This window comes from Pteropus vampyrus, unplaced genomic scaffold (assembly GCF_000151845.1).
Source record: "Pteropus vampyrus isolate Shadow unplaced genomic scaffold, Pvam_2.0 Scaffold55, whole genome shotgun sequence".
In the NCBI taxonomy this organism is placed as follows: domain Eukaryota; kingdom Metazoa; phylum Chordata; class Mammalia; order Chiroptera; family Pteropodidae; genus Pteropus; species Pteropus vampyrus.
Genome location: NW_011888836.1, coordinates 3,220,692 through 3,248,518, shown reverse-complemented (window position 1 = coordinate 3,248,518; position 27,827 = coordinate 3,220,692). Strand labels below are relative to the sequence as shown.

General features: G+C 37.2%; 1 protein-coding gene and 1 pseudogene across 4 annotated transcripts in view; one reads left to right on the top strand and one right to left on the bottom strand.

Annotated features, from left to right (window-relative positions):
- Positions 1 to 27,827, bottom strand: part of ZNF521 (zinc finger protein 521) — a 269,739-nt gene that overhangs the window by 26,189 nt on the left and 215,723 nt on the right. For all 4 annotated transcript variants that reach the window (XR_002780401.1, XM_023530847.1, XM_011360408.2 and 1 more), the window contains 2 exons: positions 5,441 to 5,572; positions 2,922 to 3,037 (listed from right to left, as the gene is read on the bottom strand). Coding sequence is in view for 3 of the 4 variants with exons in the window: in XM_023530847.1 (XP_023386615.1) it covers positions 2,922 to 3,037; positions 5,441 to 5,572 (248 nt within the window). In the remaining variant the exon portion in view is untranslated. The remainder of the gene's footprint in view (positions 1 to 2,921; positions 3,038 to 5,440; positions 5,573 to 27,827) is intronic.
- LOC111739886 lies at positions 15,979 to 16,097 on the top strand (annotated as a pseudogene).

Sequence of the window (27,827 nt, the reverse complement as noted above, 5' to 3'; positions counted from 1 at the left end):
CCTTTGGGGTTCTCCTAGATCCTTTCAGGGGTCTGTTAGGTCAATATTATTTTCATAATAACATTAAGACATTATTTGCCCTTTATACTTTTGTTATCTCATCAGTGGACAGTGGAGTTTTCTAGAGACTTGGCATGTGATGTTATCTCTGACAGCTAGTAGAATTGTGTGCTTGCGTATTCTTGTGTTTAAAATATTTCTCAATTTTGATTTCTAATATAGACAGAAAACATCAAGAAATAATAACCCACACAACTCAAAGCCCTTTGCAGTCCTCAATCATTTTTAGGTGTAAAGGTATCCTGAAATAAAACAGTTTGATAACCACGGGTCTATACTAATTGTAGAAAACCATGAATACTGTATGTTCCATGAAACCCTAAAATACGCCATAAAAGAAACCTGGAGTCTTGAAGGATGTGTTTAACTTCTTAGTTTTGTCTGCCCTACAATGGGCCGTAGGCCCATTTTTTTAATTTTTTTTTTTAGTGCTTTGCCTTTTATTATTCTTGCATCCTTGTGAAAGATAACAGAATTCTGACATAAAGTGGGTATGTGACTCGTGCAGAATTTACCGTAAACCAGAAAATGAAAGCCAGTGCTCTGTTCTATGTTTTGGCACAGTAATTAACATTTGACCCTATAGTCTTCACTAAAGAGATGTCATCAGAGAGACATATCAATGTTAGGTTCTTTTAACGAAAGACATTGAAGTTTTACCACTGGGTTACTTGCATTAGAATCTACTAATACAGTAGTCCCACCTTATCCATGGTTTTGCTTTCCATGGTTTCAGTTACCCACAGTCAACTGTGGTCTGAAAATGTTAAATGGAAATTTCCAGAAATACATAACTCATAAGTTTTAAATTTTGTGTCACTGTGAGTAGCATGATAAAATCGCTAGCCATCCCATTCTGTCCTGCCCAGGATGTGAACCATCCTTTTTGCCCAGTGCATCCACACTGTGTATGTTCCCTTCCCATTTTCCCATTTGTCACTTAGCCTTCTTGGTTATAAGATCGGTTATGAGAGAGAGAGAGACAGAGAGAGAGAGAGCGAGCGCACGCACATTATATAATTTTTATTACAGTATACTGTTATAATTATTCTATTTTATTATTTTTGTTGTTAATTTCTTACTGTGCCTCATTTATAAATTAAACTTTATCATAGGTATGTATATATAGGAAAAAACATAAGGTATATCTAAGGTTCGGAGCTTTCTGCAATTTTATACATCCAATGGAGGTTTTGGAATGCTTCCCCCTTGGTTGAGGGGCGGGGACTACAGTCCAGTACGAAGTGGAATTTTCTTGCAAACTTTTTTCAAGAACATTAGATAGAAGTCAATCTCCACAGAATCTCAACAACTTTGATTTTTAAGCTATTATTAATTCTGCTTCACAGTTTGCATACTAAGTAATAGTGCCACTAGGTGTATTGGCCGTATCCTTTAGAGTCATAGAATATGTTTTCAAACAGAAATTTAGGTTGTTTTCTAAGCCACAATTTTAAACAATAGTCTAACTTGGGCTATCTTTTATATTCAATTCGCAAACAGATGTGTCAGAGTAGAATTCTATTTAGAAGTGATAAAAAGTAAAATAGTAACTTTAATTTTGGTCTACTGACACATATAAATTAAATGGGCTCACCCATTTTGGAATATATTTTTTATTTCACCTCCTTGATTTGCTAGTTGTTCACTTATACAATGATAAACCCTAAATTCCTTATTCTGACACACAACATAAGTCTGCCTTCCCCAGATCCCAAGGAGGCACAGTGCTGCCCAGGGTCCACAGTACGGGATAGGAGACAAAGCGGTGTGTGGGTGGGGGCTCAGAGTCCCTGCTTCAATCAGGTCAGCTCCTCTTCATGCTGTTTAAGGAATTCGATACAAAAAATAATTACACCCTCACCCCATTTTAGGGTAAATGAATTTATAATAATAATGCCCATAACAAAACAATTTTGAGTTCAAATCCATTCTCCTTCAAGGGCACTAACAAAGTTTAACAAAAACATGTTACTCTTACATGACTGCGTCAGAAAAATGAGGATAAGTATTATGCCCATCTTTTAGATGAAGTAACAGAAAAAAAAACAAACACAAGAATTAGTTTCCTTTTACGATAAGTGACATTCTAGGATAGAATCCAGTTCTCACACTTTTAACTATCAGTTTATTGCTAAGAATAATAAAACCAACCGAACATTGATATATTTTATGGTTTATACCTTATAACCAGACCTATTAGTTCATGTTTACCTAACAACAACACCATAAGTATTACATTCGTCTATCATTTCTTCATATCTGAGGTTCGAAGACATTATGGGCCTGCGCCAGGTCACATATCTAGCAAGTGGGACACTCAAGACTAAACCCAATTATCTTTAGGTGTCAACATTTTAACTGTAAGGCTGTTACTAAGTAATAATTATCTTATTAGATTAAGTGAAAGAAACATACACTGGACAAGAACATAGCTTCTTTTTGCTTTTCCTTTCTCCCTTCCAATTTCAAGCCCCTCAGGACAACAATAACCTGGACATCCATTCAACCTGGAGCCCAGGGGGAACAGAACATGAATAAAACAGGGTTTGGGAGAATAAGTTGTGACAAGCGAGGTGAATGATCCCACAGTCCAATAAACCTGACCCCTAAGTCTATCACACTGGGTCAGAAGGTCCAATTATAGGTCTGTTCTAGTTCTTTTTATGATTGACAGCAGCTAGAGGCAAAATTACTTTGGTGTCTGTTAATCCAGCCTCTAATTTTCTCTTTGCCCCAGTACACACAAAGCATCATGGTGGCCTAGGGTGAGTGATACTATGAATCCAGATTTAAAATGCCCTGTTTCCTATAAGAAGAGCAACTGAGTCCAATCCCAGTCCTCCTCATGGGGACATTACCTGCAACTCTGTTTGGAAGAAAAACTTCTGTGGACATTGTGTGCAGTCATAGATCTTGTCTTCTTGTCCATGAGCAGAGAAAATATGCTGCTGCAACTTGTTTGCTTGAACAAACACTGAAATGATAAAAGAAGGGTGAGCTTTGGGTTATTTCTTTCCTAAATGCCCTCGGTCGAGGACTCCCCATGAACAGACCCAGACTTAGCAAACGGAATGACATGACTTCTGGGTGTGACCACTGCCAGGGACCTGGAGAGCTGAGTCACCTTTGCTCTAGGCTGGGTCTCTGGCTTTCGTTAAGATGCACTCTACTGAGCCCCTATTTCAACCCAAACGACTCCAAACTAAAGGTTTATGGAGGCTCAGCTCCCTGTAAATCTTTTAAAAATAAAGTCAAAAATTGTCAAATGCACAGCACTGTCTGAACAGAAATGACTCTTATTTCTCAGCAACCCACAGGTTAAGAATCGTAGATGCCAAAACCCTATTTATTGTATTTGCCTAAAGTTATAGCTAGCAAACAGTTCTCCATTTAAATGTGTTAATGCTAAAAATTATATCCCACAGCTACTCTGGGGCATTGTCTATAAATGTGAAACAGAACCCCAGGTAAATTCTCTTTGGATACTTTAAGATCAACTCAGCCTACACACTGAATGCAAGGGTTTCAATAATATAAACATGTTCAATTTTAATGACTACAAAACAAGGCCCTAAGACTGTGTAACAGTTTACCTAGGAGACATACTATTAATAATTAAATTGTATATGCCAGAGGCAGTGTTTGGGTTGGCAGAACTGACTTCTGATGGATGCCTGGTGCACTGTGACCTAAAAAAGTTTGCATCTACAATATTAATCTGTATAGGCAGGGAGAGGATTTATTAAAGATGTTGGCATTTGACTTTGACTCTACTCTAATCATTAAAATTATTCTAATTGCCAGCCAACCTAAAATATTAGAATATTGTTCTTGTGAGTCATACATTTTAATCACATTTCTCATTACCTTAAAAAACTGCTCAGATTTCCTCTCCCACCTAACATGCTTTATAATGGAAGGTTTTTTTTTTTTTTTTTAAATTGTTATTTCTAAAATTACTTCAAGATACACTAAAACAATTCAGGTCTGTCAACAGAAAATGCAGACTGTTCATAATTAATGCCTTTTTATCTCTTATCTACATCGACAAAAAGAACTGAGGTTTTTATACATATTTGCAACTCATGTCCATATAACAGCACATTTAACAAGGCTTCTGGTCACAACATGAAAGAACTATTTTATTAGAGGTTTTAATCATGAGAAGATCTATGACCCAGTCCTCATGAAAACTTATCATGAGCTTTTATAAAGAATCCAGCCTCCTGACCCATATCTTAAGATAAATACTATGCTATAGAAAAAAAAAAAAAAAGGAACACTACAGATTTTTTAATTACAAATGTGGAAGAATAAAATATTTCCAAAAGGAGTGGCCGATGGAATTACTGAACGCAGGAGCCTTGCATGCATACGTTGAAGGCAGAGCCATGAACACACTCAGGTACTACTTGTTAACTGTGCAATAAAGGTGGCCCCTCTCTTTTCATTTTATTATAGGTCAGAAATCTACAGACTGAATGCAGAGAAGGTTAATAATCAATGCTTGGAATTTTGCTCTGGAAACAAAGAAGTCAATTTTGAGAGACTGTATTTTTGTTTTGTTTTGTTTTTCCTGACAAATAAGAAGGAAACATAGCCTTGAGGGACTTAACCACTAAGTCCAAGACACATGTAAAATGATCACAAAGGATTTTCCAAAATAACTCTGTCATTGTTGGGGAAGTACCAGAAATGTGTGTGATCATATTTCAACCCCTATGGGTTTCAAATTATAGTTTCTGATTTACATTTTTTTTTTTGCTGCTGAAAACTATACTGTTATAACATTTGATAGAGTTTCTTCTTAAATGTGTGAATTTATATCAACTTCTACTTTAAAGATTCCAATTACATAGGAAAAAAATGTCTCATCTAATCTGTTCACCTAACTTGTTTCTGAGTTTAAAGAATTTTGGGAGGATTTTAAGACTATCTTTTTATTTCTCATGAGAAATGTTATAAAATTCTTCATATTTAAGTAACAGACATGTGCTGACAACATGGCTGCACTTTTAGTCAAAAGTCTTGTGATTATAAAGCAGCTTTGCGCAGGGCAGTCTCTGCCTTGGTAACCTTTTAAAGTTGAGAGGAGAAAAGTGAACAAAACATGGATGTCATTTTCCAAATGGAAAAGTACGAACTTCTGAAAGAACTTGAAATGCCATTTGTTCATCCCGACGGTTAACCTTCATGTCCATTTGAGCCTTTAAGTAGGCCGCAATCAATAATGCTAATAAGCAGAAATCAAATCTCTTCTCAAATTGAACTAAAGTCATATCTGTAAAAGGCCATAGCAGTGGGAAGAATGCTTTGGTAGGAAAGACATGACGTGGCCATGAAACTCTCTAGAGTTTTCCTGACACAATCTTCCTACCTGTAAAGCAGACTGGACACTTGAAGGTGCCTCCCATCCCTTCAAAGCTGTGCTCTATCAGGTGGCACTGGAGTTTGGCAGGGGAGTCAAAGGTCTGGCTGCAGAGTTTGCATTCATGGTTAAGTCCTTCATCTGTCAAGTAAAATACATGAACGGAAAAGTTGACACCCATCATATCTTTAATGGACTAGTGAGTTAGCTGTAATTGCATACATTAAACCATTTCCATCACCAAATATGTAGTAGTATATATGGTTTCTAATTATTTCACATTATTTATGAATTTATAGCAAGTTAAAACATTTCTGGAATTTAAAATCAAAGATAATAAGGCAGATTTTATCTTAAGGTAATGCATTCTATTATAAGCTTTTAAAGTATAATTGGTATATCAATAATGAGGCATCTCTTTTTCTCTAATTATCATAATTTTAGTGGCTATGTATTTTCAAAGTCCTAAAATAAAGGACCCATAAAAAAAATGGACAGCTTCTTCCTCAGGCCTCGCCCCAGTTTATCTAAAAGTTTCTAAAAGTCTCTATTTCTAATGATAAGGTTCTCAATGGTATCTCTATTGATAAGAATTTTTTTTCTACTTCCAAAATATTTTTTAAATTTTGAAATATTATTAACGCTTACACTGTCTCATAAATGCTCTTTCTTCTTCTTGGTACTTCTAGTCCCCATATCTTCTCAGTTCATTGTTTTTTTCACTTTGTTAGACAGTTTCAATTTTACCCTCAATCTAGACTCTGCCTGTCTTTTTCCAAAGGCACTTTTACGAGCTCCAGGCTCACTTTTGACTAGTCCTGTGTTTTTCTTTGATGCCTTAGGAACAGGATGCTAGAAAAATGTTTTGATGTAATAACAACTGCTATATAAAGTGAAGCGTTCATTATTTTTATTTTGCTTTATTCCTTGTTAAAATGTTTATGAAATTTAAAATTTAGGGATTATCCTAACTTGTTCGAATTTGTAATTTTAAGAAGTGAACACCAGTAGCACTGGAACAAAAAACCTAACACCTACTTAGAAGCTTCTTGTGTTTCAGACACTATTAATCTAAGTGCTTACAGAAATGAATTCATTTAATTTAACAACTCTATGAGGGAATACCACTACTATTACCATATTGCAGATAAGAAAAATGAAGCCCAGAGAGTTTAAGTGGCTTCACTCTGAGTTACTTAAGCATAAGCAGTCTGGATTCAAACTCAGGCAGCCTGTCTCAGAGTCTGTGGCCTTAGCAGATATGCTATAGCACACATCAGCTACTGCCAAGACTACTTTATTTCTAAGAGTTAAGGCTGCAATTTAACCTGGCTTGTTATCAAGTTATACTTTTATCGTCTCTTACTTTCAATGATCGAAAATGCTACTAAGGAACATCTGCGTGGAATATTCCAGATCTAGGGAATGAAAGGCAAATTCACACTGTGGCAGTAACAAGTCTGTACTTCAAAGTTATTTCCTTTCATTCAAGACAACATGAATGTATTTAAGTCCTTCACCAGTTGATATTACTGGCAACACAAAAAGCCCAATTACAAAGTGAATTATTATTAGCTAACTAGGAGTAAAATCACTCTATTTGTATTCCTAATCTTTCTTCTCACACAAGTATGAGTCTTTAGAAGCAGAGGACTGGAATTTGTAAAAAGAGAAGCAAAGCACTAATTAAGCCACCCAGTACTGTCTACATTTCACAAGAGATAAAAACCTACTCTGTATTTGGGTGGCACAGTAAATTCCTTGATTATAATTATGTAAGAAGGAGTTTAATTGTGCATACTGACATGACAAGGGGTTATACAAAAAGCTTTAGGGATTATATAAGATCAAGGGTTTTCCATCTGTTCTTTTCTTTTTTTAAATCTTAAAGTCACAAAAATTTTCTAAATTTTAGGTATTAAGAAATATAAGAAACACTACTTATTGTAGATCATTGAGCCATTAAGTCATTCACCAAAAAGACTTGCCAAATGTAATGGTTTTGTATTTGCTCAGTGTTGTATACCTTTATTTTGACAGTAAGATGCTAACTAAGAGTTCTAATTTCATCTTTAAATTATGTGTTTTGTATAAGAACCAAGATGCGTCCTATGGTGTGAGCAGGTATATATATTTGCTCCAGAATTCTTAAACTTGCAAAGTAATATATATAGGCCTGGTGGGTTTTCTTGGGGATAATGACTGTTATATGAACATAAAGTGAATTATGAAAGTTAGGATGATCTTTCATGTGATATTATCTTTCTTAACTATGAATATTTTGTTCGGAAAAATAATATAAAAGAAAAAAAGATATACGTGTATGAGTACAACAAAAATGTCTTCATCAATTTTTATTTCTTATCCAAAGATCAGAGACATTCCATCACAAAATGTGAAATAATCCAAATTTAGTCAAGTGAATTCACAAAAAGGTGACACAGAATCATAAAGTATTTATGCATTATTGGCACAGATTTAGTTTTCATGAATTCCACACTTTATTTTTGAAAGCACTAACTGACAGCAAGGATAATAACTATCGCATCCAGCCTTTACGGAATTCTTTACAGTTTAAAAGCACAATATAATGTTGAAAACAGGTAGAAAGTTCTACTTGCCTTTTATTTCTAAGTAACATAGTGAGGTCTTCTCCAACAGATAAATTTTGTAGTTATTTGAGTAGGATAGAAAAGAAATCTGAATTGTTACACAGCAAATGATAAATAAGCAAAAGCCAGCAATGCTCCAAGCTGGACAGTCAATACACCCCCACACTCTCTCGCCTTTATTAGTTTCCCTACTCCTGCTCCGCATCTCACTCTTGCCTATTACCAGAGTCAAACGGATAATGAATGAGAGAGATGGGGGACCCGAAACATTTTTACAACGAGTCAACAGAATTCGTTTTACATTTTTTTGTAATCGAAGAAGAGGGGTATAGATAGCAAATCAAACTTATTTATAATAAGAATTTCAAAAGTTTATCCTTATTCGGAATCTGTTTAACTCGTGTATTATACATCCTAATGTTTACATTGTGTGGCTCAGAGCAGTGTTTTAATTTTCAAAGAATTGCTGAAAACCCTTAGTATTGCAGGGTCTGGCTGACTTAAGCCCTATTTTTGTTCAAAATTGAGCTTCTCTCCTTTTTTTTCTTCCTATTTGGTATAAGGTAGTAAAGAATAGTAAAGAATAACTGTGGTTTGAATTTAAAGTCGATGTTCACGAGGTGGTGCTATCAACACCTCTGATTTCAGGTGAACTTAAGCCTGAGACTCAGGATTTTGCCCACGAAGCCACAAATTGCACCTTGTCTTTTTTTTTTTTTTTCTTCTCCTTTTTTCCTAAAGGTGCCAAAAGCTTTAAAAATTCAATCAAAGTAAGCATTTCTGCTCTTTGGAAAGATAGTAGCTGACAGTAATTGGATAATACAGCCTTATTCATTTATTAAAAAGAGATTTTGAGTCAATTGATTTAATAACCATTATAATATTCCATTAAGGACATAATAGACTAGTCCAGAACTATTTTTTATTAAGAGTTATAGATGGGATATATAGATGATACTTCTAGTTTTATTCCTTTTTTTTTTTTTTTTTTTTTTTTTTTTTTTCTGTTTTTTTTTTTTTTTTGCTTATCTATACTGTCCAGATTTTCTACAATAAACATGATTTGCCTCTGTAGGTAACTTTGGAAATTAAAGAATAAAACACACTACCCTTTCTATACCCTATTAATAAAGATTGACTACAACACTGAAATTTTGATAGCTAAAACATTAGACAGGAAATGAGTAATACTATGCAGTATAGAAAAACTCTAGTACTGAACATTAGACTGAAAAACATTCCAACCAAATACCTTGGAAAGCAGAAATTAGCACAAGGAGAAAGAAACTCAGAGTGCAAATTAGTCAACTTAATAAGAAGATGGAGCTTTCAGTATAAGACTGTATCTTTCCAGAACAAACAAACAAAAACCCTCTCTGTTGTATACTGGTGGTGGTAGTGGCAGAGCACACATGTGGCCAGCACTTGGGTCCAATGTCAGAAATGGCAAGAGTGAAGCTCTTACCACTGAGAACACGCTGGAGGCCAGCAACTTCCTTCCTGTCCTTGTCAACCACTTTATAGCATGCCCAAAGTGGTTTGGGTGTAACTGAAAAATAATTTCACATGTATATAAATTTCAGCTAAAATAATTATTTCCATTTGTTAATCTTCATTTAAGTATGAACATAAATGTAAACAGGAATCCAGTCTACACAGAAGAGACTCATGCTAATGTAAATATTTACTGTAATATTAAATGTGTCAAAGAGTCTGAATACATAATTGCAATAAAGCTCATTGCCTTAGTAGGAAACGTGACAAACACTTACAAAACTGTGCTGAGAACAAAATCTGTCTGAGGCCAGTTCAAAGGGGAATGATAATTTCTCTCTCTCCAATTTATAAAACCTGAACCAACGCAAGTATTAATCAGCCAGTTTGCCACAGAAAAAATAAGTTACCATTTGGAATGCTCAAGCACGACTCAAGTTATAAGCTCCAACAAGGCCACTGTGAGCCTAGTACAAGACACTGACATTTCAATATAAGCTTTAAACAAGAGAAACCCTTTAAGCAGCCTTGACTGTGTGTCCCATGTTTATATTCCTTTTCCTTCAATAAAAACAAAATCTAGAGCTACAAGCAAATGTTCAGTGGTTGACTTACATGCAGCCGTTATCCCAGGAATCACTGGAGGGCCCCCTATATCATCTGATCAACACTGCAGCTATTACGGAAGACCAATTTGTAACAGTTTATAAGTAGAACTTCTTCTCTCATTTACCCTGGAGACTGGCCAAAGGGTCCTCCAGCCTCTTCCACTGCATAAATCTATAGGCTAAAGTCCAAAGATATAAATCTCTCCCGGTGCATCATCACGTGGCAGGGGCCATACTTAAAAGCTCTGATCTGAGTGGGAGTAAACTCTGCCCTTGGAATCCAAACAGAGACATCAAATGCCCTGCAGTTGTAATTTTTCCAGTTTAAATGCGTGTACCACTATATCCTTATATATATTTTTAAATCCAAGAAAACTATGCCTTAAACCAATTCTCATCCCTCAACCATTTCCTTTGCTTCTCCTCTTCCCTGAGTTAATTTCCAAGCACACATTTATAAGCTTGGGGTCTGAGGAGTAACAAAGAAAAGCCATACATGACAAAACTCACCCCTTGGCTACTTTGGGTCACTCTAGAAACCAGAAGTAGAAAAATAGGCAGACTGTACTGTAATTTGCCATGCACACAGCCATCACATCCTTCTGGGTCCATAGCGTTAGGTCCACTATAATTTGTTGTATTATATACTACACATATTTCACAACTGTAGCATAAACTCACTGAGGTGCTAATTTGGCAATGGAGAATATTACTTAGGGCTCAAAGTCTGCCAGTATATTAGTCATTAAGCCCCCAAAGTAAGGCAGAATTTGAGAGTACTGAATATTGTGTGAACTTTTCCTTTACAATAGTTTAAAAGTCCTGCCCTATTCTTTTGAACACTTCAACATGAAAATAAATGTTGCCTGAAGATTGACACTAGCATGTTCTTGGATTTTTCTCCCTGGCAATATGGGAATGTTTGCCACTGTCAGTATTTTTATGCCACACAAGAGAGGAACACGAGATATAAGCATAAGACTCAAAAGAGAAAGGGCATTGTGAATACTAAGAGTAAATGAACACCAGGTATCTTGATTTTGACTATTCATGCACAAAGTGCCTAACCCTTAGATATCTCAAGAAAAGCAAAATGTTATACATTCTGTGTGTCTCAGCCAGAATCGTAAGTCTAAGAGAACTACAAGGTACAGGTCTGCATTTACCTCAGTCGTCACCTATTTTTGGCCAATGGTCTAAAGGCTATGATGCTTTTAGACTTTATAAGCAAAGCCATTGATATTGACACTGTTATTTCCTGTCTTGAACTTCTCATTATTGGCAGGGCTGGAGCAGGAAATGATTCAGCTGGGGTAGGCTGCATGGTACCCAGCAGATTTTAAAGAGCCCAGGGGCTTCCTAGAGCCCCATAAACATCAGCAGCTTGGAAACTAGCAGGAGGTCCAGGTGGGTCGGGATAGGAGACTCAGGCAGTGGGATTTTAGATGCTCTGAGATGCAATATCGTCCAATTCCTTGGCTATTATTATTGGTTGTGGGTAGTAGTTATTAGAATATTCTCATGTAGGAGAAAACACTGCAATGCTATTGAAACAATAAACACTAAAACAAACAATCCATTAACAAGGTGCTTCCCTCCACCTGTGGGGCCTCGGCAGCAATATTTTGGCTCAAGTTTGGACTTAGGGATAAGCATGTAGACTAAAGATACCTTTCAAACCTGGCCAGTGTGTCCACATCTTCCACGTCTTTATCATTTTCTTCTCTACTTTCCTAATCTAAACATGTGCCCCACATGAAGGCTCAGGGGAAAAAAAATTATACAGTGCCAGAAAATAGCTTTAAAGGTAAAAATTTGGGCTTCAAATGTTTTTATTTTTTTTTAAAAAAAGCAAACATCAGTTTTTGGTAAGACATTGATAAAATCACTTTGAGCTCCCTTTACCCCACACTAAGAAAAAGCATTCTTAACTAAGAAAAGAAGAAAGTACAGGTTTCTTGGTAAAAATACTGCTAGTCCTAAAAAAATGGCAAGAACAAGGATATGGGTGGGAGTGAGGATTGAGACCAACTGAGTCTGAAATCCATCCTCCAGGTCTGTTTAGAAATTAGGATTGCTTTAAAAAAATAGCTTATTGTATAAAGCTTTGACTTCAGTATATGTCTCTGAATTCCACTGAAAGGAAACCAGTTAATTTGAACAACTTTCTTCTTTATTTATGCTCACTTGAATACATGAAAGTAACTTTTTTTCCTTTACAAAGTTTTTACCACCTAATCTTTAGTGTTGCTCTGTTCTCTGCCTTGACAGAAAGTTTGTGAGCACAGAAAGACAGTATTGAAAGGATCCCCTTTAATTTCTCATAATAGTTACACATATAATATGATTGGAAATAGCAGGTTTTCAATTCAGTCATGCACTTCAGCTCTTGCCTTGCCTATTAAAGAGTAGTGGGTGGCGGCCCAGGACATCTTAATACTAGAAAGTGCCAAGAATTGGTTTGCGTTATCCATCAATTTGTGATACAAGCCAAGTTTCAGGAGGGCAAGGATATTTGTCTGTTTTGTGCAGTGATGTCTGCCAAGTACCTAGAACAGTACATGGGTCATCGTTGGGAACTCAATAAATATTTATTAAATGTATAAGAAATATATACTTAGCTAGTCCTACATTTAACTCCATCAGAATAAAACGTAGAGACTAACACCAAAATACTACTTGTTATTTATCAATTGAGTTTCAAAAGGTTGCTCCATTTCCTTGTACATTAAACCCTACACATATGACAAATTTAGACTAGCAAACTTAATTTATACTGCTTACCTATATTATTTTCTGAAATGAGATTAAAATGCTCTGGAAAATAAAGCATTAACAAAGTAGTGGTCTTATTTGTCAGCTTTTCTCTGGCAAGAAACTTATAAGTCAAAACTTATCCCTTATTTCAAGAGGAAAATGTCATTACATAATTTATACCTGAAAGACAAATTATATATTTATATATGTATATATATATATACACATATATATATGAAGAGATAACTACCTTTTGTCTCATCAGAGAGAAGTATTTATATCATACACCCAATGACCCATAGTTCATGTTTTAAACAGTTTTTATTAATAGTCATGTATTCTTATATTGCAAAGCCCCATTCTTTTAACTAATTGGTTAAATCAGATGTATGCAATTATTTCACTCTGCTTAAAATTTCTCTTGTTTGATATTAAATACCTACTATTAATGCCCTCACATCTGGGACTTCTGGCACTGGTGGAAGTACAGGTATATTTACCTTCGAGTACTGCACAAAAAAAAAAAACACAAATTGGTAAAATTGAAGGAGGAGAGTGCATGCAGCATAAACTAAATGTAATCTGCTTTAAAGTTAAATCTATCGGAAAAACATCTTCAAGAACTGAGATGGTGCAATAGTCAATATTAATTCTACACAGCAGTGGGCCAGTGACGCCAGCCATGCACTGGACATGGTTCTCATCAGGTAGGTTTTCATGTTACTGCGCTGAGTTTATAGCAAGGGTCAGGGCCGTTTCTTTCTTCTTTTTTTTTTTTTTTAAATTTTCTTCTTCTTGGCGTAAAGCCACTAGTTATCTGAAGGAAAAAAGTCTTAAAGCACTGTAAAGCTGTTTATTCTTTCTAGAAAGCATAGCTTGCTACTGCTGCTGATTTTAAAACAAAAGATCCCCCCAAACCTGAATCAAACAAAAGAAATGGAATAAGGTTCACCAGCTTCTGTAAATGATGTGGATCTCAAGAACAATGGGGTTTTAAGTACTCACAGGTTTAAGACAAGAAACTAGTTGGGCGTTTCCAAAGCTAATGATCTTTTTCAGTAACTTATAGCACCGATGATTATTGCAAAGATGCAAAGATAAACGGTGTTGTTGGAATCAGGGTTCATCACCAAGCACAAGTCACATCTGCAACAGGGTGTGAGGGCATAAAAGGGGCCAAAATCTCTCAGATTTCCAATTATTTTATCCTCCTCTTCTCACTCCATAGCAATACTAAGAAAATCACTAGCAGCAATGCAAAAATCACAATACTGTGCGTTATTTGCAAATGACTCACATTTTATCGTTCTATTGGTGTGACCTTAGATGCTTGGCCTTGAAGAATAAAAAAAGGTAATGGTGCAATAAATGCAATAAGATATCTAAAAACAGTTTACTGGAAATGTGCTGTGAAACTTGAATTCTTCTAATCAAACGATGCCACCCCTTAGAGAAATTTTCCTGTGCATTATTAAAGTGATATACTGCAGTACTAGTTAGAGCTCCATAACCTTTAAATTGCCTGATTGTAATTAAGGCCACTAGTTTTATATAGGAAGGTTCAAGGAGGCTCAATTTAAGTTGGCTTAACTAGTGTGAATTTAATGTCATGCTGCCAGAAGGCAGAGGAGCGCTCGGGCCTGGCTGTTCTGTGGCATATGCAGCTGTGGGGTCATGAATTCTAAATTAAGCTCAGATTTAAAGAAACTACAGATATCAGGAAATAGCCGGGTTTGTGCAAGTACACATCCCCATGTTTGCATATGTGCATCATTCATTCATTCATTTATTTATTATACTGCCAGTTTCCTAATCTGGGAGTCTAAATACATCTAATCATTTATAGTGTGGATAGAAGGGGTTTATAGTTACTCTTAAGGGTATAATGATCACTTTCGTTGAAAGGCAGGGCTTAAGGCTATGTCCAGTCGTCACTAATGGTTTAAAATGAAATACATGTATAACAAAGTTACAAAGGCAAGAATGTTATTAAAAAAGAAATTCTAAGAAGGAAAATTTAGAGTTAGGAGTATGAGAAAGTAAAGGGTATCATTTAGATAGGCCCCTAAATGGAGTGCTAAGAATAATATATAAACTTCATTGAAAGGGCAGCAAATCAAAGACTGAACACAAAAGATATGAGACAATGAAGATACTCAATGAGTTGACTAGAAAAAGCAAAGGATAGCAGCAAAAAGAAAATACTTAAGAATTTGACCCATGTTCAAAATTTTGCTGGATGTGAACTCAAAAGCATTCATCTCTAGATAGAATGCTGGCAATTTTCTGTAGTTCCAATGGCAATAATGATAAATGAATTTCTTTACAGCCAAGTGTCTCAAGCAGCCAACTAGTTACCACTATATAATTAATAACAATAAGCAATTAAGAGAACAGCAGGTTACAACTATAAGGTGTCAAAATATATTAGCAAAGAAAAAAACCTGCAACAACACGCTTAAAAGAAAAATAAGCATACAGTATGTGAATGTACATAGAGTTTCTTCTTCCAGACTACATTTTGGCTAAAGCGTTTATGCTTGGAGAAAAATAGAGGATGACATAAAACTACTAAAAGGTGATTAACATCTCTCCAAAAACAAATAACGCTCCCTATGCTGAGAGAAATCTGAAAAGGGATATGGGAAACATGGTTGTGAAAGTTCAGGAGAGTTGGCTGACCACCATTTGGCATTATCCTTTTACTAAGAAATATTCTAAATAAATACCTCACAAAACTGTATTTGTTGGCTCAAGTATTTTTAAAGATCCCAGAACATTGTGCTTTTCATGTAAAATGGAGAAGCAATAAACTAGGAATGCGTAGAAAAAAAAAAGAAAGGGTAATTGTATATTTGGCTAAATGTTGGGATATTAGATACAGGCTAGAAGGGACTTTGGAGAAAATCTAATTAATTCTGAGCTTGTTTAAAAGATGAGAAGGCTGAGATTCGAGATATTAACTGACATGCACACAATGACAAAGCGTTTTGGTCATGGCCAGTACCAGAACTCAGGGTCCCTGAATTCATTACTCACTGTTCCACCAAACCATCACTGAAAAACAAAGATTCCAGTCTACAGCCACGCCCTGCTGAACGTGCCAGAACTCGTCTGATCTTGGAAGCTAAGCAGGGTCGAGCCTGGTTAGTACTTGGATGGGAGACCACCTAGGAAGACCAGGTGCTGTAGGTGTTTAAAAAAAAGTTTCCTCCCTCCTAAGTACAATGATTAAAGTTGTCAAGTAAGTTACCATCTTTCTAAATCTCTTCCTGAAGTGCAAGGAGTTATTCACATTTCCATACCGCCTGGTCACTCCTCTGCTCTCTGACAGGACAAAGCTTGAATTCATTCCGATCTACTCCATCTCCTATTTCCTAGGCAACTACTAGAAGAGTCTGTCTTGCCCCTGTGAAGGCACTCCTCTTCCTTCAGGAAACTGAAGCCTGAGCTAATACGCAACACTTGTTGGTAACGGAAAGTGAAATTCCCCATATCTCCAGATTCTGTGCTAAGAACACCATTCTCGGTAAAGCACTTTGGTCGAGCTGTCGACCTGAAAGAAACACTCATGATTATACAACTTCTGACACAGAAGGCATCCATGGCTGAATGCTGATGCTTTCTCTCAATGGCAATAACCCAATGATTTGGTTAAACTGTCAACTGAAACCCTGTGGAGACTGTGCTTGAGCTCTCTTTTATGGAATTATAATTATTCAGAAACAAAGGCTGATTCCTGAATTCTATTCTGCCTATAGTTAATTCTACTTCTTTAAGTGCCTGAATCATTCCCTGATATAGTGCGAGTATTTGGGAAGAAACTGGAACCGTATGCATATTCCTAAGTGTGTGGCTTACTGAAAAGGTAGCTCCATACTTATGTATGGAAAATAGGTTAGCTCAGTATGTTCCTAACCTACTTTTCTCTCTTGGGCATCATTCTGGATACACCAGCACATCTAGACACTCTATTCTGAAGCCAAGATGTTACTGGCATACCAATGAATCATACTCATTTCTATTTCCTTCTGTCTGTTTCCTGTCAGTCAAGAGCAACATAAGTGAGAGAGTTATTATACAACTTCTGACATCTCTTGAGATGGGAAAAAAGGAGAGAAGGGGGAGAGGGAGAAAGAAAGGGAAGAAGGGAGGGGTGAAGGGAGAGAGGAAGAAAGGAAGGTCGGTCACAAGATAAATATTATAACAAATAACAAAGATTTCTTCTTATTTCTACTTAGCTTAGTAGTGAAGAAGTAGATATTACTAGGTGTTTTGTTAGGTCAAAAACCAAAGATAAAGACTATGAAATGGGCCTAACAAAAACCATGGATTAGTTACTAAGTGTATCTGTTAAATGAAGAATAAAACATAATAATTAAAAATAGCTCTTTCTCAGACAGCAATTCCTCATATTATCTTCTGCAAAGCTCTTAAATATTTCTAAGACTATAATGCCAAATTATAAAGATGCTTTGGGCACAATAAATTTTTAATCCCCTATCTTTACGACAATTTTTCAAAAACCCAAACCAACTCATTCAAGATCTGTTTTAAAAATTTAAATATTATATACTGTCGATATAAAAAGGCTGATAGTTTCCTAACACAAAAGGAAATCTATTGAAAAAAAAGTCACGAAAATATCTATCAATGGCTTTAAACATTTTATATACTGAAATGCTCTGCTTTGCACCTGCATGGTATGTGATGCAATTAGCATAGAATTCCAATGCTGTTTTAAACAATCTAAGTAGAAATATGACACAACTATAAAGTTTATATCCTTTCTAAAAACAAATCATTTAAGCTCACTTATCAATTTCATTCTTGGTAAAGAAAAATATAAAAGTCCAGGGTAAAAGGTGACCTATGGTGATTTCTTGGCCTCCTATTTTTCCTTTGCTTCTGAAAAGCAGTAGCAGTGTTTGGTTTCTTAAAGACAGAGATTAGCATTAGAGTTTTTATATTTGACAATCTGGAGAAAAGTAAATACTCTGTATAATTTTGTAGGAGCAACTGTTGGATAAACTAGGAGGCGAATAGTCTGATAGGAGCTAGCAATGAATGTTCTTCTTTCTCTGAATATTGGAGCAAAGACAGTTCAGAAATTAAAATGAGGGTGGGTCAATACAGATTATCATTTGTGAATGTGCAGAAAGAAATAAAGTGCAGTAAATATGCTTAGCATATTTTCAACCAATGACAACAGACGATGCATAGATACTTATATTTAGAGAAAAATGCCCAGTAACAAAATACATTTTCTTTTCTAGAACAGGAAGAGAAGTTCCTTCAATTAAATATTGCCCCAGCTACTTCAAAGAATTAAAAATAAAATACAATCTCAGAGAATTAGACATAGCTATCACGGTACGCTTATGGCGAGCACATGCTAGACTGGCATCTTGGTCCATCTTGTCTATTCTGAGCCTCCTTATGCTACCTAATGGCACCCACAACATAGGTGGACATCCCCTCAAAAGAGAACAGAAAAATGAGAAAGAAGAAAAATGCAATTAAGTGACACGCACAGGACCTAGAATCTAGACATCTCTCTTTTGAAATGAATATTGGAAATTCTGTCTTAAAGTGATAGCAGAGAAATTCCAAATCGAAGTAGTCACTGTGGCCTTAACTCACCCCATTAGGTCTACATATTACCTCATCCACTGCAGAAGAGCATTCTTTGTGTTCAGGCCAACCTGACTTTTAAGCACAAGAGGCTGAATGAAGTGTCTCCACAATTCAAATTCAGTCCTTCCTCTTTTTTTGAAAGCCCCATAAGAAGGAAGCTCTCTTATTGCTAGGACTATGATGTTGGTACATTTTCCTCCCATTATCTCTACCTGAGGATGGTTATAAATATAACAATTCCTTATATTTATATACATTTTACAACTTTCAAAATGTGTGGTGTGGGTTTATACACATCAATTCTCATTTCATCTGCTCAATAAATGGAGTGGGTCAGGTAACCCAATCCTAAGAAGAGACTGACTGATTTGCTCAACGTTGTGTGAGCAGTTACTGGTAGAACTGGGCTCAAATCTTGGTGTAGGCTCCAGATTATGGGGAAGAAAAAAAATTAAATTTTAACATGGAACTGTTTTTAGTTAAATTATCTATGATAGTTTACCGGGTCCCTATGCTCAGGAGGATAAGAGATCACCCAGCAGCTTGTGTGGATGGATAATGTGTGTTTAATTAAGGTGGTGAATCACATTAGGGAGAAAAATTAGAAAAATGTGCTTTCAGCATGGACATTTCTGATTCTCTTAATGGTTTATTTTAGTGCCCTTTTAAGGTGTAAGGCCAAACATATGATGCTCTTTTTTTATAGGTTATTATTTTCAAATTCATCAAGATTGAGTTCAAAAGTTGGCATTCAAACATCTGACTAACTCAGGAAGAAATAGCATATTTCAATTTTGTGGGAATGGGTAAGAAAACTGATATGATTCATTTTATTAACTAAATCTGTTTTTAAAAACCCAAAAGGTCATTATTTTCAAACTGTGTGTAGCAAGGCAGAATCATTTGTTTTCCAACAAGTGGAACCAGTTACAAGACTGTTTTCTCCTCCTCATGTGGAGAGTTTCGCATAGACTGTTAAATATAACTTACTGAGTTGATTTGGAAAATACCAAGAAAACCATATACTGTACAGCGCAAGTGAATGGAGTTAACAAAAACAAACAAACCCTCCCTAGCCCCCAGAAATGTAAATAAAAAGTTAGATTTCCCTGTACTACATTTGATTGCATTAATTGATGTTTTAAAAAAAATCTGTTAAAAATAAAGCCCAGCAGTAGCATTTTTCTTTCCTAAATCACAATAGCAGCACATTACAAACATTACCAAAAGGTCCCCTGGTACGATTGTAAAGTTCCACTCTGGCAGTAAAATGCATCTACTGTGTGTTCTCCATTTTCCTCTCTCCCCTCCCAAATATGAAAGAAAGCAGGCCACAAATGCAATTAAGCCTCCTTGCACATTGATTAAATATTAATTTCCGATGAATACTCAGAAATTGAATGGTCAGCCACTAAATCCCTTTTAATTTATCAAAAACAAAATTTATTCCAAAGTAAGCCTTGCAAATCTGATAGCCAGTGGCCATTACTGAGTTCAGTTCTGTAATCTGTCATTTTTCCACTGCCAAGTTGCTTCTTCAGTGGGAGGGAAATTCCTAATATATGTGACATGTACTTGGTAGGCCTAGCATGGTAGCAAACATAGACCTCGATCAGAGGATTAAATTGACTTACACTATAGTGGATAGAAGAGTATTTTATATTTATAGAAATCATCATAGACATTACCTGCAAGGCTTCTCTTCCCATGTACCATGGTGGGGTGGTTTTAAAAGTGTAGGCTTTGCAATCACTCATTGGTGTGGGATGCCCAGCCTTGCCACTCACAAACCATGTAATCTCACAGACGTGATTTAACCTTGCCTTAGCTGAACCATCTATCCAATGGGGCTACCAAGTACCTACATCGTAAGGATGAGAAGTGAGAGAACCCATGTCAAGTGTCCAGCACAATGCCTGGCCTACAGTAAGCATTTTGTAAAGATCAGTTATTTTTATTAAGTGTGAAGCAAATGTTTGCTATATGTGTTGAAATACCTTATAGCAAATATTTTTACTCTTTAGTGTTCATTTATTGATTTTGTTCCTCAAAATTCTTCCCTCTCCCCTCCGTAGAGGAAAAAGAGAGAGAAACAAAAGAAGCAAGAGGCTATGGGGCAGAGAGGATTACAGGGCTCAGTATATTCAGATGCAAGAGAGAAAGAGGAGGTCACAGTTCCACAGAAGTTGCTTTCCCCACTATGGTCAGTTTGTCAGCTGCCCCAAAGCAGTTGTGGGCTGTAGGACTTGAGAGGAAGAACTGAGACAGTGGCTACAAGGGTGGAAACACTGAGACTGCTCAGTGGTTGGTGGGATTGGGAAAGTCAGTCGGCCTCCAGGAATGGTTGGCTTGCCCCTCAGGCCCTCCTGCTCGCAGACTTTGGCAGGGCTGTCGAGGGCAGTGGCCAGGCTCCTAGACATGTGGATTCTCTGGATAGATCTAGCAGAGACCTTTTAAACTTAACCCAGACATTTATGAGGAAATCTCAGCATACGGTAATGATAAACTTTAAAACAAAACTCAGAAGATGTTAATGCTGTTAAATTATCCATTTTTGAAAATCCCTTTCTCCCAAGACATTGCCATAACAATATCGGTTATTCGCGCCCCTCCATCCCCCACCCTTTATCCTCCTCAATCCAAATGTGTTTGGGCGGGGGAGGAGAGACTAATGTTTAGATAATTCATCAGTTTATTTGTTGGGATGACACAGAAAATTCATCCAGAAATGAGGAAGAGTACAGCCTGAATGGAAAAGAACTGTCATACCATTTGCTGTTCCTCAGGCCTGCGTCTCTAGCCAAGTCTCTTCCCCACACTCAGAGTTAACTCCTCCTCTGAATTCCTACCATACTATACAGGACTCAGGGCATTTGTCACATTCTCCCTCCTGGCATAAATACATATCTTATTTCCCCTACAAAATACATTCCTTCTTGATTATCCTCCTTATCAGTTACTAGGCCTGTTCTCAAGGCAATTGTGCTTTTCATTGTTGCTGAATGAATGAACAGAAGCCAGGAGACCAGGAAGGAAGTGAGGGAATGAATGTAGGAGAGAGGGAGGAGACAGACTTGGGAAGCTACTGTGTTGTAAGGGGTGTTGAGACCAGCCACGAACTGGGGTGGGACTATATGGTTGGATCTTCTTTGTATCCCAAACAATTCAACCTATAGCCAAAGAGAGCTTTTCAAATTCATACCATTCTTCTATCAGTGATATGCCTCTTGCCTAGGTTTCTAACTTTTAATCAGTCTAAAAGTTAAAAAAAAAAAAAAAAAAGCAATTGTGTGTTTAGCCCTGTCCTCTATATTTCTATTTTAAAAACAATATTTTCCCTTTTTCTAGCAGGGCCTACTTACTGCCTGCTTGTGTTCCGGTCGACTTCATTTTCTCTTGACAAGCAGAAAAATAATGCCCAGGCCCTACCCCGTACCTTCTACATTTAGCTGCTACCATTTTCTAGGTATACGCCTCTACTGAGTCCTCCCTGCACATTTTTCTTTATTTTACGTTTTTAAGTCTCAAGTAGAAAGAATGGGATACAAAGAATGGTCTTAAGAAGTCCTTTCAATGCTGCGCCCCACTTGTGCCACACTGTCCCTACGGGCCTACGGGCAGTCACAAGTTTCTTTCTTTAGCATGCCACCTCACTGTAATCTCTAGAAATCAGAAAATATCGGAAGTTGCCGCGTTTGAGGACTAGTCTGATTTTTAAAACCCAATTAACTTATAACAGTTGCTAGAGATATAAATACATCTCAAAACTCTAGTATGAAATATCTGCACTGGGTATTTGCATTGTACTAGTCTCTCAAGACCTTTACTCTCTTAACTGACCGCTCTGCTGACCAGCTGTTTTCAGTACAAGGGACACCCCTGGTCAGGTGGCGAACAATGAGCGGATAAGAAGGAGGCACACGCACAGCACCCTATGGGCCAAGGTGACGTTCTTTCCCATTTTAAGGGGCCAAAGTGCCCACTCATTAGCTTCTGCCACTCTCACTATCTGAGGCCCAGACTTGGGTCTTCTCATCAGCGCTGAATTCCCTGCCTCTAAGAAGGGCACAGATGTCAGGCGAGCCTTACTCAATATCTGGCTGATCAGATGCTGTTTACTTTCCTAAGCCCCAGGTTTTAGGGCATCTTGAGCCAAGGCTGTGGGATTCCTCTGCGGCCCTTCTCGTTGGGAGAAGTAATGGAATGCACAACAGGCCTGCAAATGGTCACAGCCCACAGCCACACATCTGTGTTAGGCGAGGGCTGCTGTTTTCTACAGGAAGCTTCCCTGAAGGACAAAGGGTCCAGGCTGCTTCTCTGCAAACAAAATCTGCAGGAGGCTCTGGTACCCTGAAACCACCAGGCATGCCTTGGCACATCCAGCCCAGGGCAAATGGCCCCGCTCTCTTGTCCTCTTCGGAAAACGTTCTTTGTATGGAAATAAATAAATAAATAAATAAATAAATAAATAAATAAATAAATAAATAAATAAGCGCATGCATACGTATATGCATACATACATACAAATATGAAATGAATCTCTTTGATAATCTGGAGACATCATCTCAGCTCATGGATGAGGCAGTCGTTAGGGGCCCGTGACAAAGGGCCCGTTGGGTTTTCTCCTTACCTTTGATCTGCATTATGAAATGTTAATGTCTACCCCATCGTGCCCCTTCCAGAAACACACCCTTTCTGGGACGGCTTACTCTTGCCCACTGCAACTTCCACTCAGATTTCCCACGTATATTCAAGTGCTGACTTTGAGCTCATGCCCGGAAGCACTGACAGTTTTAAACAGGGCTACCTAAACTGCTAAATAAAATGTATTGACGATAAAGAGCACAGCTGAGATTCAATTGTGGCAATTTAATAATAAACACACTCCTACCCCACGCACCTTGACATCATGCTTCTACTTACTGTATGAAACTTAAGTCCAAGTGTTTTGTCTACAGTAGGTAATGCAGGGCAGGGGGAGTGTCCATAGAATCTATAATTTTGTGTTGATTAGGTAGGAAACAACCACAAGCACATATTTGATATCTCTATTAACAGCCTGTTCATGTCTAACTGCAAAACTTGGTTGCACTTCTTTCACCATCTTTGCCCAAGACAGACCAGTAAACACAATTCCTCTCTCTATAATTAGCCTTTTCTCTGAGGGCCCTGAAGTAAGTCTGCATGCCGTAGATTTAATATCCAGTGCTATATCCATATGTGCTGCCCTTGCCTGGTCCCAGAGCATATAAACTCCCCTATTAGCAGCCTTGACTGCTTAATTATGCAGATTTTTTTTGTACCCGCCTGCCTGTAAAATTACTGTGTCTAACCTTTTTTTTTTTCCTCTTTGCACCATGCTGGCCATTCTAATGAAATCGGCATAGGGGAAAGGGCCTGATTTGCAGTTATGGAGGCTGGATCGTACTGGCAATCTGTCCTTAGTGGGAGTTACAAAAGAAGTCAAATGCCTTCATCTGGTTCTACCCTATCATCCCCAAGGTGATTGAGTTCACTTCCCGATGCTTCCCAAGTTTTCCTCAGGCTGTCCAATCAGCACGTCCACCAGGGAGCCCAGCCTAGCTTGCAACAGTCTCTGTATCTAGTTACAGCCCCACCAGGGACAGTCAACCATCCACCCCCAAGCCTTCAGATGAAAACCTTTTCTAACAAGGCCGCCCAGCGCCAATGAAATAACACACATCTGCATATCCACTGGGTCCCATGTTTCTTGTGCTCATGGATTATGTATCTTGCAGCCTCTAATAAAGAAATGCAGTTCTTTGTTTAATGTTTATCTTGTGCTTGTTAAGCAAATGCTAATGTTGTATCAGAATGCTTTAGTGCTATTTGGGTTTTTGGTGATTTACTACAAGACAATCTGCTGTGAAGTAAATTTAGAGAAAGGGAGAAAAGGGGAAAAATCATTTTGGTTGAAAGGGAGAAAAAGAAAAAGGTTTGACAGAAAAATCAAGGAAAAGGGAATGAGATAGTGTGGGGGGAATGAAGAAGTGTGAGTGCCCTCGAGAGACAGAGCAAAGCCTGAGACAGAGAGAGAGACAGCGGAATGGAGAGACCCACATGTACATACACACAGACACGGGGGTCGGGGAGGTGGGGGGAGAGAGCAGGGCCTTATATCAGTGCCCTCGCCCCAGGCTGACATAATCCACTTTACCACTGGACAGTATGAGACTGGAAGCCAGAGAATAAACCCAGTACAATTTCCAAAAAGGATGCGATGATAACTTACCTTTAGTGATAAGGTAAACAGTGTCCTGAAGGGTAAACAGAAAACAAAAAAGTCTTTTTTGTTGTTGTTGTCTGCCTTTGTGCCCTGATGGTTAGCACTGTGCACTGTTATTCACAGACCACAGGGAAGCCCTAAATTTAATTGTTCATGCCTAGCTCTGCTAGAAATAGGCAAAAATAATCAGAACCTCCTCCTCCCAATTTCAGGGAGAGGTGGGGGTTGGTGGAACAGAAAGGGGGGTGGCAGCTTGAAAGCTGATGAATGAATGCCCTTTATTTATCCTTTGGCAAGATGGGATATGGATATCCACTGTGCAAACCTTTCCTGCCTGCTTTCCAATACCCGCAATCCTGTTAGGAAAGAGGATGTCATTTTTATACCAACAGATCACACATTTCCACCCTATTCACATTTTTGACAGGAGGGGCCAAAATAAAATTGTCCAAAAGTAAAACTGAGAGATCTATATGTTTTATAATTACAATTATAATTTGATGACAAATTGTGAAATTAATGAGGTCTTAGATATTGTGTTTTATATTATACAAAGGCTAATTGATAAATAACGATCTTGCAATATATACAGATATCGAATCATTATGTTGTACATCTGAAACTAATATAATGTTATATGTCAATTACATCTCAGAAGAAGAGAAATAATAGAGAGAATAGAATGGTAAGTAGAATAAATAAGTATTTTGCTCAGGAAGTATACTTGTCACAAATCACAGTCTTTTCCTTTCTCTTTTGTCTGCATTTCACAAACTAAATCAATAAATTTCCAAAAGGATAAAAAAACTCTAAGTGGATAAATGAAAAGCAAACACCTACCATACGAATACACACTGTCAAGTGAAAATTACATCTGCACAGAAGAATGCCATGTTAGCTTTCTTCTTGGGTAAACATCTCTATCCTTAACACACTATAGAGGCTGAGGATAAATTTAGTTTTCATGATTAATACAATTAATTATAAGTGCTCTTTTTAAAAAAAATACTTCAGGGATGTCACAGGTTTCCATTAAAAGTGTTAGCTACTTCTTCAGAAAATATATATCTAATATACTTAACTTTTCTTTGCTGAAAACATTTTTTAAAATGTTAATTTTATTTTTCCTCTGAACATTATTTTCCTTAATTTATTGCTTTCTCATGGTGCCCTATTAATACAAAAAGGCTGAACTCAAAGCCCTTTATGGGTCAATGGAAGAGATTAGAACGGACACGGAAGATATCCATTTGCTCTGTGAATAACTGGAAATCTAAAGTCTGAAATCCTCCAAAGTACTGCCTCTAAAGTCACCTATGGCTCTCTGCAGAGAATGAAGCTTAATTACAACCAGTGGGCATGACTTGGGGATGTGACACTTGTTCTTCGGGGTCTGACTGGAAGGAATCAACTTCCTTCCATGATTTTATTTCACTAAATAACATGCATGACAGACTTCATTTAGACTCAAAGCAAATCTTACTGCTGAATGGTCACTCTTCCCATTGTTTTATCTACTTGGTCCCCATTGGGGGCTATTATTAGAACTGGAATTTAATGTATCTCTTTTCCCCTTTAAATTTAACATAGGGTCAAAAAGACAGGAAAAAGGAAATCAATGGCACATTTCATTAGTTGGCTTTTATATCTATGGCAGGCCATGAATCTTGGGGCTTTGCTGTTCATAAAGTATCACATGAGCTCTCCAAATAATAAATAAAAACAAAATATGCATGTTTAAATCTGTCTTCTCAGTGAATTATAGGACATTCCATTTTCTTATCACTAATTCACATTACATTCTTGGAAGTAGCTGTGTTCTGTGTATTATACTCTTCATTACATACCTAAGAAAACGGAAGTACAAAAATACTGAAAAATTTCCCTCAAAGATGAATATTTAATTCCAGATCTCCTGACTTCCCTAGAGAAGTGGACTTTGGGGGAGTTCAGTCTGCCTTAGAAACTGGTGCCTGTGTAGCCACAGCTTGCTTGGAGGGGAGTCTGATTCCAGTAGGTTTTCAGAGAGCTTCACCTTACTTTTTTTGTCAAAGTAACCTCAGTGATGCTCTACCCATCCTGGCCTAAATGCTCCATCAATGTGGTATATTTTCAGAGATATGCATTTAGGATTTAGATGGTAAAAAAGACCCAAAACTTGAATACAACCATATTTTCCTTCTTGTACTTTCAGTGACCAGAATGACCCAGGGCAATGGGTGACTGTGGAGATGTAACACTGTGGTCTTCTCCAGAGACACCAGAGCACTGTAGAGTCAGCTGCTAAAACTTTATGGTGCTCCATGGAGAAGAGAATGCTGTAGCAATGACATCGCCCAGAAGCGATGCTAAATGATCCTGGAACCCTCTGAACTACTGTTGGAACAGAATCCAGGGTGAGAATAAGATAGTGGGTTGCTTGGGGGAAGAGAGGGCTAGAATGAGAAAATGGGTTTCTTGGAGGGTGTCAGTTAGAATTAGAAAATGGGTTGCATGGAGTTTAAAAGAGATTTCAGTTGAGGAAACTTCTGGTAACTGTTTTATTAAAAAATAACAAAAGGCAACCCTTGAAGCTCAATTTAGAACGCTATTTAAAGTACATTAATACCTACATTCTCAAGAACCACCCTACATACAAATTTTCTAAAAATTGTGGGATGGAAATTCCATTTTGGATTGGCATAATAAGCTCCTACTAGATCAAAGTTCCTGCAGATACCAACTGTAAATTCTGGATAAACACAAACAAGCAAGGAAACAAAACAATTAACCTGAAGGTATTAGCATGTAAATAAAAGCAGGCAGTCTGGAGAGAGTCAACACTTTAGAAGAAGGGAATAACACAAGATGAATTTCCTGTCTTTCATAGATTTTAGCTTCACATGGATGCAAATAGTCTAATAGAAAAACAGTATTTCTGGAAAATTTTGAGTAAGTATAGTCACTAGAAAGTAAAGGGAAAATATTGGAAAGGAAAGAGCCTGAAAGGGGTGGAGAAAGCACAATCCTGTGCAAAACTCTGCCCAAATCTCTGGATGATT